Here is a 13484-nt window from a genome sequence, read left to right as displayed (position 1 = left end):
TTAAAATGTAGCCAATTCTTATATCTCTAGAAAATTCTTAAAAGAACACTTTTTCCTAATACCCACATACAAAATGCATCTGTCCTGCTTCACTCACTTTCCTACCCTAGCTGGTTAAATAGACTCAAAATTTATACCTGTCTTAACACTCATCCAAAAAAACACAATTGGAAAGATGACTACACCCCACCAACAACAACAACAAATTACCAATTAAAATTTAAAATGTTGAGATTTATTTTACCCAATATTTTAAAGAATCTAAATCATAAAATCCTATGATTTTTTTAAAAAAAGGCTTATCAACTGTTACTTCACATCTTCTAATAGAAAAGTCCACCCAAAAGTATCACACATGAATTTTTATAAGTAGTAAATAATTACAGAGACTAAAAATAACCTTGAAACTTAGACCAAGGCTAACTGCCGATTTCTACCCTGTTTTCAGGCTCAAGAATCCTAAAACTAATTCTAAATTGTGAAATTGGAGTCTGTCCCCAGCCAGAGTAGCAGACTTAATGCACCATTAATCTGTTCTGCTCTCAGCCGCTCATTGAAACAGTCACAGTCATTCGATTTTTAGGGAAAAGACAGTACTGCAAAAGTACATTCCAGAGGTCTTTCCATAAAAGCCATCCTGTGTGCTCCATCTGCATGTGCAATCTGCTTGTGTATTTTCAGCCAGCTTGCACGGGCAGATTAATGCGTACAATTAGAAAGCAACCTCACAGGCATTCGATAAACTGCCTTCATTATTACACTCAGGAGAGTCCCTTTGGATGTCAATAAAAGCCTAGTTTTCTGCCTGTTAGCTAAATAATTGACAACACTAAAAATAATCAGAAGCAAATGAATGAAGTCAAGAACAAGGTGTTAAGAAAGAGCACATTAAGATTCTCATGGTGGTGCCCCAGGTTGCTATCATGAGCTTTTTCTCCAGCAACTTGGATTTACAATCCGCTCAAGTCCATGGTTGCCCTCTCTACAGAAAACAATACCATTTCTGGTCTGCTGTGCGAATCACACATTGCAGCATGGTGAAGCTAGCAAAGTACTGACTGGTTTGAAAGAATTTCTTATGTACGTTTCTATTTTGTGTTCCTTCGTTTGACAGTTTCAGGAGAAACTAATTTGGGAGGTGGGGGTAGGCAGTCTGGTTGGCCTGGCAAAACCTTTGTGATGTTAAAAATTCAAAGAGCTGGCTGGACGCGCGGTGGCTCACACTTGTAATCCCAGCTCTTTGGGAGGCCAAGGCAAGTGGATCACTGTAGGTCAGGAGTTTGAGACTACCCTGGCCAACATGGTGAAACCCCGTCTCTACTAAAAATACAAAAATTCACCAGGTGTGGTGGCATGTGCCTGTAATCCCAGCTACTTGGGAGGCTAAGGCAGGAGAATCGCTTGAATCCGGGAGGCGGAGGTTGCAGTGAGCTGAGATTGAGCCATTGCACTCCAGCCCGAGCAACAGAGCAAGACTCTGTCTCAAAAAAAAAAAAAAAAAATCTAAAGAACTTCCCTAGACTTTCTTTTCCACCATAAACTGATTCTAAGAAGGTATGACAAAGACTTGTCATATAGAGGATCCATCTTTTCTAAATCTCTTTTATATTTCTAACTATACAATTGCTGCTTATTTCATGAGCTATTGGTCTTTTAATTTCAAAAGTAATTCAAAACACAATACTCTTTCAAAGAAGAACCTCACGCATATACCTCTTCCCGTGTTTCTCAACAGGCTTTAAAAATCAATTTGAGATCCTTCTCGTTTTTAGCCAACCTCTCTTTTTCCTAGTTAACTGGGACTTTTACAACAAGCAGAAGAAAGAGCAAGAGTGAAATGTGCGTGTAATTGAATTCAGCTCCACTGATAGTAGGCTGGGTGGCTGAGGGCAATTTTTTTTTTTTTCTTTACAGAAAAAGGGTGATTGATCTTCTGTATTTAGTTGTTTTACTAAGACTCAAGAAGCTAGAACTATAAAAGAAAGGAGGTTGGACGCACAACTTCTAAAGTTTTTTAAAACTTCAAGAATCTCTTATCCTTTACTTTGCCATATTTAGAACTCTCCAGAGAATGAACCCATTCAACTATCTAGTCCTGTGCCCAAGGCCCCTCACTGCTAAGTAGATCTTCCCTCTTCTGATGTAAAACTAGTATGCCATAGGACAATGACATTTGTTCTCATTTGTGACTCTAGGCTACCAAAGTTGAGAGGTGAAGTCAGCTGAACTTCTGGGTCGGGTGGGGACTTGGAGAAATTTTCTGTCTTACAAGAGGATTATAAAATGCACCAATCAGTACTCTGTAGCTAGGACTGTAAAACACACCAATCAGCACTCTGTGGCTAGCTAGAGGTTTGTAAAATGCTCCAATCAGTGCTCTGTAAAAACACACCAATCAGTGCTCTGTGGCTAGCTAGAGGTTTGTAAAATGCACCAATCAGCACTCTGTAAAACGGACCAATCAGCAGGACATGGGCAGGGACAAATAAGGGAATAAAAACTGGCCACCCCAGCCAGCAGTGGCAACCTGCTTAGGTCCCCTTCCACACTGTGGAAGCTTTGTTCTTCTGCTCTCCACAATAAATCTTGCTGCTGCTCACTCTCTGGGTCTGTGCCACCTTTAAGAGCTGTAACACTCACCACAAAGGTCTGCGGCTTCATTTCTGAAGTGAGTGAGTCCAAGAACCCACTGGAAGGAACCAACTTCGGACACAAAGCCACCAGTCTAGCCCCTAATCTCTCTCAACTCTTCAGGCTGAGTCTCGAAATAAATGCTCATTCATTCTCTACCCATGAGAGGAGAGGCAATGATAAATTCACAGCCTTCATCTAATGCCTCCCTCCCACCATATCTCTGCAAGACAGACAGTTTCTCCTGGTGCTTAGCTCCTTAGCTTCCCACTAGCTCCTCACTCAAACGCCTTCCTTAGAAGAAGAGTAGAGAGAGACAGGCTAAGGATTCTGTGATGAAAATTAGAGCAAGGCTCCTTTTAGCTAAGGAGGATGACATCACTTACCAACACTTTCATCCTACCCAATCCCATCTCCCGTCTATTTTCTGGCCTGGGTAGCAGAAACACAGTATCTAACTTGCTAAGGACCAAGCAGAGGGTTGAGAAACTTCTCTTCCATTCCTGCCTCTGAATCTTAAAGCAAGAAAGGGCTGCTTATGATAGAGGCAGGATAATTTTAGTGGCATGAGAAATCAGAGGATACTGTGCTTAGAGAAGGAATATGTTGGAGGGTGTCACAAATACGCTCACCCCGACATGTGAGTGCTCTTAAATTCTGCAAACAAGGAACAACAATGGAGCGAGGCAGGCAGTGAATATTTCATATGAAAGTGGAGCGCCCACTACTGGTTCTAGTGGGACCAGAAATTCATGTACAGCCTCCATAAAATAAAAGTTATATGAGCCTACTCAACAAGGGCCTCTGTAAGAAGGATCGTTTCAAGTGCCTGTAATAGGCACTTTTATGTCATTTACATATTTTATGTAATTCTTGCAAATGGCCTATAAGATAGATACGATCTCTATTTAAGAAAAAAACAAAACAAAAACAAAAAAAAAACGCTGACATTCAAAGAATTTTAGCGGGTTGGTTGGTTCTATTTCTACCACATTTAGAATTAACGTAGAGCCAGAAATAGGATTCTTTGGTTTTTTTTAATCAATGTGCAGGTAACCTGGCTACCAAGAGTTAGGACATGAGCTTACCCTTAAAGCCTACATAACAAAGTAGATTGTGTTATAAAGCACGTAGTAGTTGCCCTGTATCTATTAGCTGCTGTTGTTCACAAATCATACTGCAAATTACCTTGGTGTATGACCACCAGTGGAGAGTTTTGCCAATAACTACTAAATGATTTCTCAATTCTTGTCTAGAAAAAAATACAGGTGTATAATAGCCTTCAGTCCATTAGATAAATCCCTGGTCAGTTTAGATTCTGCTTAGGCACTTCAGTGCAAACACCCTGTTCCTTATATTGGTATCCTGGAAGTCAACATAAGCAGAAGTACCTTGGATCACCAAAAGATCAAGTCTTCCAAGTTATTTATAATGGAAAATTTCTCAAATTTAGTGTTATTGACTACTAAAGGATACTGTGGTGAGTAGACATGACTCCCACCTTACTTACACGGTGACAGAGTTCAATTACATAATTAATATAATAGCCAATAACCCAATACCAGGTGTTTTGACAAGTTACCATCACCTGAATTTAAAACCTGTATGAACAATCTGCCTATAAAGGCACAAAGTTCTGGAAACATTAACTTACTATTGTTGATGTTCTCTAAATGCTTCTCTTCTAAGGTTTTCTTGAAGTCTTTTTTTCTCCTCCAGTTTATTGCTCTGAAATTGCAAATATCAAAACATAACTTATTAAAGATGCTTTAAGCAGAGCCATGATGCTAAAGTTACCCAAGGTCCAAAATCCTAAGGTTCAAGTGGCCTTGATAGTCTAATACAGTATCCTGCCAGAGGCTCCAAGATGGTATTCCCTGTCAGACCCACGGGCACTGGACTGAAAGCCAGGAGCTCCAAGTTCTTTCCATAGCTCCCCTCTCCCAACTTGATTGGTATAATCACAGAACCAGTATTTTGCGTTTTTATTCTTTAGTTCAAATGATAGCAACATTTATATTTTAAGCAGTGCTTTCAAAATGTTTTAATGAAAACATGAAATTTCCATACCAAGTATGTTAAAGTAAAATTATAATAAATGGTTAAATAGCTCATACAAAATTTATATATATACTCAAATTCTACTAAAGTATTCAGGAAAAGATTTTCAATAAGACAACCCAACTCCCTTCTGACTTAGAATCAGATACTTAAAGCTGTTGAAGGACTGAACAGCACATGTCATAAAAGAAGCCATCCACTTGAATAGAAAATAGTTTTTTGTTTTTTTTTTAATTAGCTGTTTGGAGAGCCTGGAGATAAAGGGCTTCATATTTGATATTTCTGTCACCATGGCTCTGGCATATTTTAATCCAATTTAAATAATCCAGGAACGTTTGCTTTTTGCTCACCATGACACACTGTCATTTTTTAACTTGCTATGACCTATGAAAAACAAGTAAAATTCCTAGACAACAAATTTAATGGGGAGTTGAAACACATTCTACTATCCAGGAGGATCATGAAGTTTTAAATGAATCCAAGAGAGACAGTAAGCAGCTGGGTTTACTTTAATAAAAAATTGGATTTGCCCAGAAGAGGACCTGTGAAAGGAGAATAATGGAAACCATCACTTTCAAGCCCAAACATAAGTCTGGTTCCATCTTTCAAAGAAAGGAAAAAACTGCTTGTATTGTTCATTTCCATGAAAGTCTTCATTCACTTAAAACTAATTACTAGTCCCATTTTGAAAGGCAAAATGGATGATTTCAGTTTCAGAAAAAAACTAAAGGAAATTTACTACAGTCAAAGAGAATCAATTATAAGGCAAGCAACTGGATTATTAATGAAACACAGGATTCTAGGAGGCAAACTAATGGAAAATGATAAAACCAAATAAACATGATTCTAGTCTAGGAAAAAATCCTGACTCATGGGCACAAAAGTGTTCCATTGTGATGAGTTCCCTGCCCTCCAGGGTGGGGACTCGGGGGGTTGTGGTGGATCTCAAAGAGTGAAAGACAGCAAACAAGCAGTAAGTGTTGATTACACCAGTATTCAGAAAGCTACTCAGAGAACAGTGATAAAGCCACAAAAACAGCTAGAGACAAAACGCTGGATTCCTTTAGCGAGGTCAGAAGTTAAGACCACTGGTTTTAACCTTTTCACTAATAGATTCCAACTCACAAACAGTCACATAGTAGCTAAATTTTATCCAACAAAAGTCTACTTATGGCAGGGCGCAGTGCCTCATGCCTATAATCCCAGCTCTTTGGGAGGCCAAGGTGGGCAGATCACCTGAGGTCAGGAGTTTGAGACCAGTCTGGCCAACATGGTGAAACCTCATCTCTGCTAAAAATATAAAAATTAGCCAGTCGTAGTGGCAGGCACCCGTAATCCAAGCTACTCGGGAGGCTGAGGTAGGAGAATCACTTGAACCGGGGAGGCGGAGGTTGCAGTGAGCCAAGATCACGCCATTGCACTCCAGCCTAGGCAACAAGAGCAAAACTTCATCTCAAAAAACAAAAAACAAAAAACAAAAAAGGTCGGGCATGGTGGCTCACGCCTCTAATCCCAGCACTTTGGGAGGCCGAGGCGGGCAGATCACGAGGTCAGGAGATCGAGACCATCCTGGCTAACACGGTGAAACCCCGTCTCTAGTAAAAATACAAAAAACTAGCCGGGTGTGGTGGTGGGCGCCTGTAGTCCCAGCTACTCAGGAGGTGCCTGTAGTCCCAGCTACTCAGGAGGCTGAGGCAGGAGAATGGCATGAACCCAGGTGGCGGAGCTTGCAGTGAGCCGAGACAGTGCCACTGCACTCCAGTCTGGGTGACAGAGCAAGAGTCCATCTCAAAAAAAAAAAAAGGTGTGTTTATGCCTCAGAAGTTAATAGTTGATGGAGAAGTATTTTGGGGGGAAAAAAAGTAGTAGTAGTAGTATTTCTGGAGTAGTTGAAAAATTATATTCAATCCCTATTCATATCAAATGCCTGTTACATGCTTGGTACCATGTTAGATGCTGGGAATACAGCTACGAACAGAGCAGTGTCCATTCTGGAAAACGTTACAGCCTCGCTGGGGACACAGACAGGAAAGCAATGATGGCAGCGTGCTAAATACGTTAGGGGAGAGCAGTTTGCAAATAACATAGTAAGAATGTAGAAAAAGCACTTAAATGGATTGTCAGGAAATGCTTTCAAAAGTTCCACAGTCACTCAGTGGCTACTTAGTGTTAGACTCCATCCTGAGTACAAGAGCCAAGAAGTTGAATAACACTGGGAATACGGTTTCTAACTTCAGGTAAGCTGCATGTTATGAGGGTGCTTCCTTCTATGGAGAGTGGACTCACAGCTTTCTTCATATTCCCCAAAAAGCTGATGACTAAATAAAAGGATAAATACCATGGATCTAATGAGAGATAGAAACTCTAAATACAACCCAATCTTAAGCAAGAGTGTTTCAGGAGGAGGAGAAGGTAGGAACAGGGTTACTACACTCCATTATATGGGTTGTTCAGGCCAGGGGGTCCCAGCAGGTGGCAGGGGGGTAGGAAAGGAAAGATAGAGCCACTGTTCACCTCACCAAGATTTGTACTGCAGCATGTGGCTGCTTCAGTACAGAGGAGGTATGTTTTTGTGTGTCTCACAAAGACACTATCTATCACAAGTCTGAGCACCCACAGAATTGACTGCCTGAATGGAGAACTGGTCTCTAATTTGCACAAAGGCAACCATGGGCTGGTAGTAACCCAGGATAGGAAAGGGGTGTTCCCAGAACTTACATTTTTAATGTACAAAGGCACAAGAGAATATGTCAGCTCAAGGAAACCCAAGAAACTCGTGGATAAATTGAACAATGTGTATGGAGAGAGGAGTAGAAGATAAGGTTGAGAAAGTAAGAAGGAATAATTATATAGGAACGTATGTGCCAAGTAAAGGAGTGTGGACTTAATGAAACCCAACAGTAAGCCATTATATTAAGCAGGAAAGGAAGTGGCTCACTCTTATAACAACACGGAGGTTAAACTGCAGCAAGGGCCACAGATACACGAGAACCCCTGGGGTGATTCTCACAGTAATCTAGGCCTTAAATTATGAGCCCCAAGTTAAGTCAGCAGGTATAGGGGAGAGAGAAGAAAGGACAGTCTTGAGAAAAACTTAAGGGACAGAAATAATAGGAAGTATGCCGATATGGATATGGGATGAGTAAGAAAAGGAGGAAGAGTCTAAGATTACTATCCTTTAAGAGCATCAGAATGAACTTATGAGTTCAATTTTGAATTTATTGGATTTGAGGTATACTTGTGAAATATTTAGGGGGAAATATCAAGCATGCGGTAAAATATATGGTTCTGGAATTTAGAAATATGGTCTGGCCTGAAGATATGGACTGCAGAAATCAGCACAAACAATAACTAAATCCTTCAATGTGGAATTTTTCACCTAAGGAGAGGGGGCCTAGGCCCAGCAGTATCAGAGGAAACCAAGGGATGGGATCTGGTAAGCATCAAGAGTGGAAAAACGAGCAGAAGGATCCTAGGGACGTTCAGGAGGGTGAAATTTGAAGGACAGGGTACTTATAATCATTAATATTAAACTTTAATTTTATTTATGTATTTATTTATTTGAGACAGAGTCTTGCTCTGTCATCCAGGCTACAGTGCAGTGGTGCCATCTGGGCTCCCTGCAATCTCCGCCTCCCAGGTTCAAGTGATTCTCATGCCTCAGCCTCCTGAGTAATTGGGATTACAGGTACATACCACCACACCTGGCTAATATATGTGTTTTTGTAGAGATGGGGTCTCGCCATGTTTCCCAGGCTGGTCTTGAACTCCTGGGATCAAGTAATTGGCCTGCCTTGGCCTCCCAAAGTGCTGGGATTGCAGGCATGAGTCACTGCACCCAGTCTTAATATTTAGTTTTACACAAAGCAAAAATAAGTGAGGAATTTAAGAATCTTTCCTGGGTTCTTTTATTTCTTTCTTTTTAAGAGCTGGGGTTTCACCATGTTGCCCAGGCTGGTCTCAAAGTCCTGGGCTCAAGCAATCCTTCCTTCTTGGCCTCCCAGTGTCCTGGGATTACAGGCATGAACCACTCCACCCAGCTGGATTTTTCAATTAAGAACACCATTGGTGATCTTAGTTAGATTAGAATCAGAGAAGCATTAGAAAGAAAAGCCAAACTCAGCCTACCAACAAATGAGGAATCGGAGAAGGAAAGGAATCGGAGAAGGTAAATTCTTAAGCTAGCTGAGCCATGTATCCCCTGGGGAACTTTTTTTTTTAAATAGAGATTCTTTGGTTCAGGTGATTGTTAGAGAGTCAGTCCACAGAGTGACATTTGGGAACCAAATGTGGTAGAGGAGTCTTTGAAGAAGTTTGAACCATAATGCTTGGGACAGAGGAGTTGAAAGCAGACCACAATACAGAAAATTTGTTTTTACTGTGAGAGGTTTGAGTAAGATTAAATCCTAAGAAAGAAAAACAAAACAAACAACAAAACCAGAAAGTGAGAGGAGAAAGGAGCATAACTGATGAAGAAGCAAGGTCCCTAGGGAGATAGGAGGGAAGATGACATGGTGAACACAGGTGGAAGAATCCATGGTACCAATGAAGAAAGGGACCTTCTGATTCCTCCTGAGATAGGATGGGGGTATGTGCAGCAAAGGGAGAGTAAGAAAAGAGAAAAATAAAGATACTTAAGGCCAGTGACCTTTATTTCCTGTGAAGTAAGAGACAAGGTCACATGCTGCAAATGAAAGAAAAGTATAAGAAGAATATAAAGCCAGCAAGAATCTTGGTAATTGGGGTTGGTCCCCAGTTACAATGCAAAGAAAAAAAAAATGCTGGGCATTGGGCATTGTGAAAGACCCAGCTGAGATGAAATCTCAGAAATGCGGTGTGGCAAAAGAAAAAACAAAAGTCACATACGTTTTTCTCTCCAGCAAACTCATTCATGTGGGTTTAGTAGAAATGAAATAATTGAACCCATCCAATTCATGCATAAAAATAATAATACTCTCTGTGCCTCCCTTCCAAGAGGCTGATATAATAGATTCCAATGAGATAGTGTTAAAGCACTTCTTTACATTTATAATTAGGTTAGGGAACCTTTACTGAGTGCTCACCAAGTGCTAGGTATCGTACTAAGATTTGCACATATTACATCCTCTAGTCCTGCCAGTCTCATTAATACATTATTATACCCACTTTACAAATAAGGTAAGTGAAGCACAGAGAAGCTATCAGCCTACACTCTTAGTACCACATCTTTATTTCAGAGATATCAACATTACAACATTATGGAGTTAATTAGTGAGATCCTATTACATTTCAATGACCAAAGGTTTAATGCCTCCACCAATTCATCTACAAAGAAATGCATGATGTAGGAACCACATTTCTTGGAAACACTGATGTTACCTGAAAGTTTTCAGAAATGGAAATGTTTCCCAGTTTATATAAACAACATTGAAATAATTTCCTCAATGTTGAGTTTACCCCTAAAATTGTTCTTAAACTGGTAGCCCTTACTACTTGCTTCCTAGAAAGAAGAAAGCAACAAGTGTAATTCCTTAACATGTACCTGTATGCATCTCTGCATCTAATATGCAGAACTTATTTTCTACCAGTTAGTTCCTACTTCACCATATAGCATTAAAACTAACTGTGCTTCTCAGTGTCTGCATAAAACACTGTGACTTCCAGTGCTTCAAATGACTTTGGCAGCCATAGCTTACTGGAAAGAGCAAGGAAAGGTGTTGCAAGTCACTCAGATCATCAGCTGGTTTCCTGAATTCTCTGAGGTTATGATACCAAGAGGTTGGCGGATCAAATGAAGTACAGTTGGGCCTCCTTATCTATGAGTTCCATATCTGCTGACTCAACCAACTTCAGATGGAAAATATTCAGGGGATGAGGAATAGATGGTTGCATCTATACTGAATATGTAACACTATTTTCTTGTCATTATTCCCTAAACAATACAGTATAACAACTATTTACACAGCATTTATATATTAGGTATTATAAATAATCTAGAGATGATTTAAAGTATACAGAAGAATGTACATAGGCTATTGTAAATACTACTCCATTTTATATAGGATTTTGGTATCCATTGTGTTGGGGGGTGGGGGAGGCAGCAACCAATCTCCCATATCTAAAGGGTGGCTGTATTTGGAAACTATATAATACTGCATATTATCTCAAACATATGTAGATCAAAAGCAGAATAAGATGAACCTAGGAAATAGAGTCTTTAGAATGGAGTTAGAAGATTTTCATATTTCAGGCTTGTGGGTATCATGAAAGTATGGGAAAATAAAATTATTATTTATCATGTGATTATGGGGGGAAAATGTGATTTACTCCCATAGCACTAAATATGGGTGAAATGCTTGCTGTGGGGAGTTAGGAAAATCTGTCTATTTATGCTGAAAGAACTAGTGGCAAAACACTTGCATCTGGTAGACTGCTTTTTTACTCTAATGCTCTAATGTCTTAGAGACATTGTCTCTGCTTTATAGATTTCTTGGAAAAGAAATCAATGCATCATTATAAAACCACATAAGTAGTATTAGTTTCCTATTTCTGCTGTAATAAATTACCACAAAGTTAACAGCTTAAAACAATATAAATTTGTTATCTTACAACTCTGGAGGTCAGAAGTACAAAATGGGTCTCAACGGCCTAAAATCAAGGTGCCAGAAAGGCTGTGTTCCTTCTGGGGGCTCAAAGGAAAATAATCAATTTCCTGGTCTTTTCCAGCTTCTAGACGCTACCCACATCCCTGGGCTAATGGCCCCTTCCTGCATCTTCAAAGCCAGCAGTGGTGGGCTGAATCTTTCTCCTGGTATCATCTCTTCTTTCTCTATCTCCCTCTTCCAATTTTAAGGACCCCTGTGATTATATTGGGCACCTGGATATTGCAGGATACACTCGCTATTTTAAAGTCGGTTGATTAGCAACCCTAATTCCACCTGTGAACTTAATCGTCTTACCCATGTAAGGAAACATATTCCTAGGTTCCAGGGATAGAACGTGGACATCTTGGGGTGGAGCATTATTCTGCCAACTACATGAATTATAATCTATTTTTAAATCAATAAATATCAAACACACAATAGGCCAGCTATTTCCCCAAATCTTTGCTCTCCCTAGCCCTCTGAGACTTGTCTTTAGAATGTGGATGGTAGAGGAGGGTAAGAAAATACCTTTTCCATTTAGTGCTAAGCAGTGGTGTGCTGCTCAACATTTAATCAGGTCTAGCAGGTAGGAGGAGGAGGGGAAATTAATCTGTAGCATTTACTGATTTCCACATCGTAAATATTTTCCACCACAGTCGGTTTTAAGCTGACAATGATGAAGCCAAGTAGCTCAAAAAATCCTGAAAATGTCACAATTCTCACAGTACAAGCCAGTACAAGGAAGCTACAGCACATCACTCGAAGTATATATACTGTGACAGACTCTAGTCTAGGGAATGCAAGTTACATTCCTGAACTGAACACAACTGAAGTATACCAGTGCTGTCTCCAAATTTCTCCTTTTACCCATAGGATTAACTCTTCATGGGCCCGCCTGACATGACTGAATACTAAGGAGCTGGTTGACTTTCACACCTTTCTGACTATGAAGGATTAAAGAACATGCACAAATGCCGGCAAGGAATCCAGTCTACTCTTCCCTCACTAAATGCTGCACACAGAGATGATGACCAATCAGAATGAGACCCAATGTCCCCTGACTTCTTTTGGGAGAGAAGGAAATGAAGGGCAGAAGGGGACCAGCGGCCAGTCGGGGGAAAGTCAGAGACAAAGCTAGGGGCTCTTGGGCGACAGTAGGCTGCTTGGATTCTACTTGGCTCAGAGTTTTCTGGGCAGCCGCCACTTGCCTAGGGAGGAGGGCAGCGTGTTTGCAGGCTGATGTCCATGTGTGTGTTTGCTGTGCATTTTAAAAAATAAGTGCTCCATAAGCACAGCCATTATCACTTCCCTCAGCCATTTCTACACTGGCAATGTGAAATATGACATTTCTAGATGGCTAATGTCCACTTTTCTTATCTGACACAAGCTACTAACTAGGCTCACATTTAACATGAAAAGCTACAGATACATCTACAGCAGGGAAGGCTGGGATCATGGTGGCAGTGCAGGCCAATCAGCCAGAGAAATCACACCTGTGGAAGAACAAGGATGGGTCACTCCTTCTTTTGCAAAGTCGTTTAAATGAATGCTCCTTGAGCTTTTATGTGCACAAGAATTACCTGTGGAGCTTGTTAAAATGCAGATTCTGATTCAGTAGGTCTGAGGTAGGGCTAAAGATTCTGCTCTTTTAACAAACTCCCAGCTGATGCCAATGTTGCTTGTTCAAGGGCCATATTTTCAAGGGGAAGGGTCTACACATCAACTCTCTCTCCCCATCTCTCTCATCCTGGCAAATTTATGCCAATAGAATTACAGTTATCATGTTAGGAAAGGGAAAGAAAAAACACCACTTTTAGACAATGTTAAAACCGTTTAGGCCAGGCATGGTGGCTCATTCCTGTAATCCCAGCACTTTGGGAGGCCAAAGCAGGTGGATCCCTTGAGCCCAAGAGTTCGAGACCAGCCTCGGCAACACGGTGAAACCCTGTCTCTACAAAACACACACACACACACACACACAAAATAGCTATAGTGGTATTAACCTGTAGTCCCAGCTACTCAGCAGGCTGAGGTGGGAGGATTGCCTGACCCCAGGAGACTGAGGCTACAGTGAGCTGTGATCACACCACTGCACTCCAGCCTAGGCAACAGAGTGAGACCCCATCTCAAAAAAAGAAAGAAAGAAAACAGTTTCAACCACACACATTT

At 40.6% G+C, this 13484-nt stretch overlaps 1 protein-coding gene across 1 annotated transcript in view; it reads right to left on the bottom strand.

Moving 5' to 3' along the window:
• Positions 1-13484, bottom strand: part of EPSTI1 (epithelial stromal interaction 1) — a 110310-nt gene that overhangs the window by 68814 nt on the left and 28012 nt on the right. The window contains exon 6 of the mRNA XM_033234065.1: positions 4286-4359. Coding sequence (XP_033089956.1) covers positions 4286-4359 — 74 coding nt within the window. The remainder of the gene's footprint in view (positions 1-4285; positions 4360-13484) is intronic.

The sequence above is a fragment of the Trachypithecus francoisi genome, unplaced genomic scaffold (genome assembly GCF_009764315.1).
Source record: "Trachypithecus francoisi isolate TF-2019V2 unplaced genomic scaffold, Tfra_2.0 Contig01461, whole genome shotgun sequence".
Taxonomy (NCBI): Eukaryota; Metazoa; Chordata; class Mammalia; order Primates; family Cercopithecidae; genus Trachypithecus; species Trachypithecus francoisi.
Note: the sequence above shows the minus strand (reverse complement) of the source record. Positions and strands in the feature narration are given on the sequence as shown.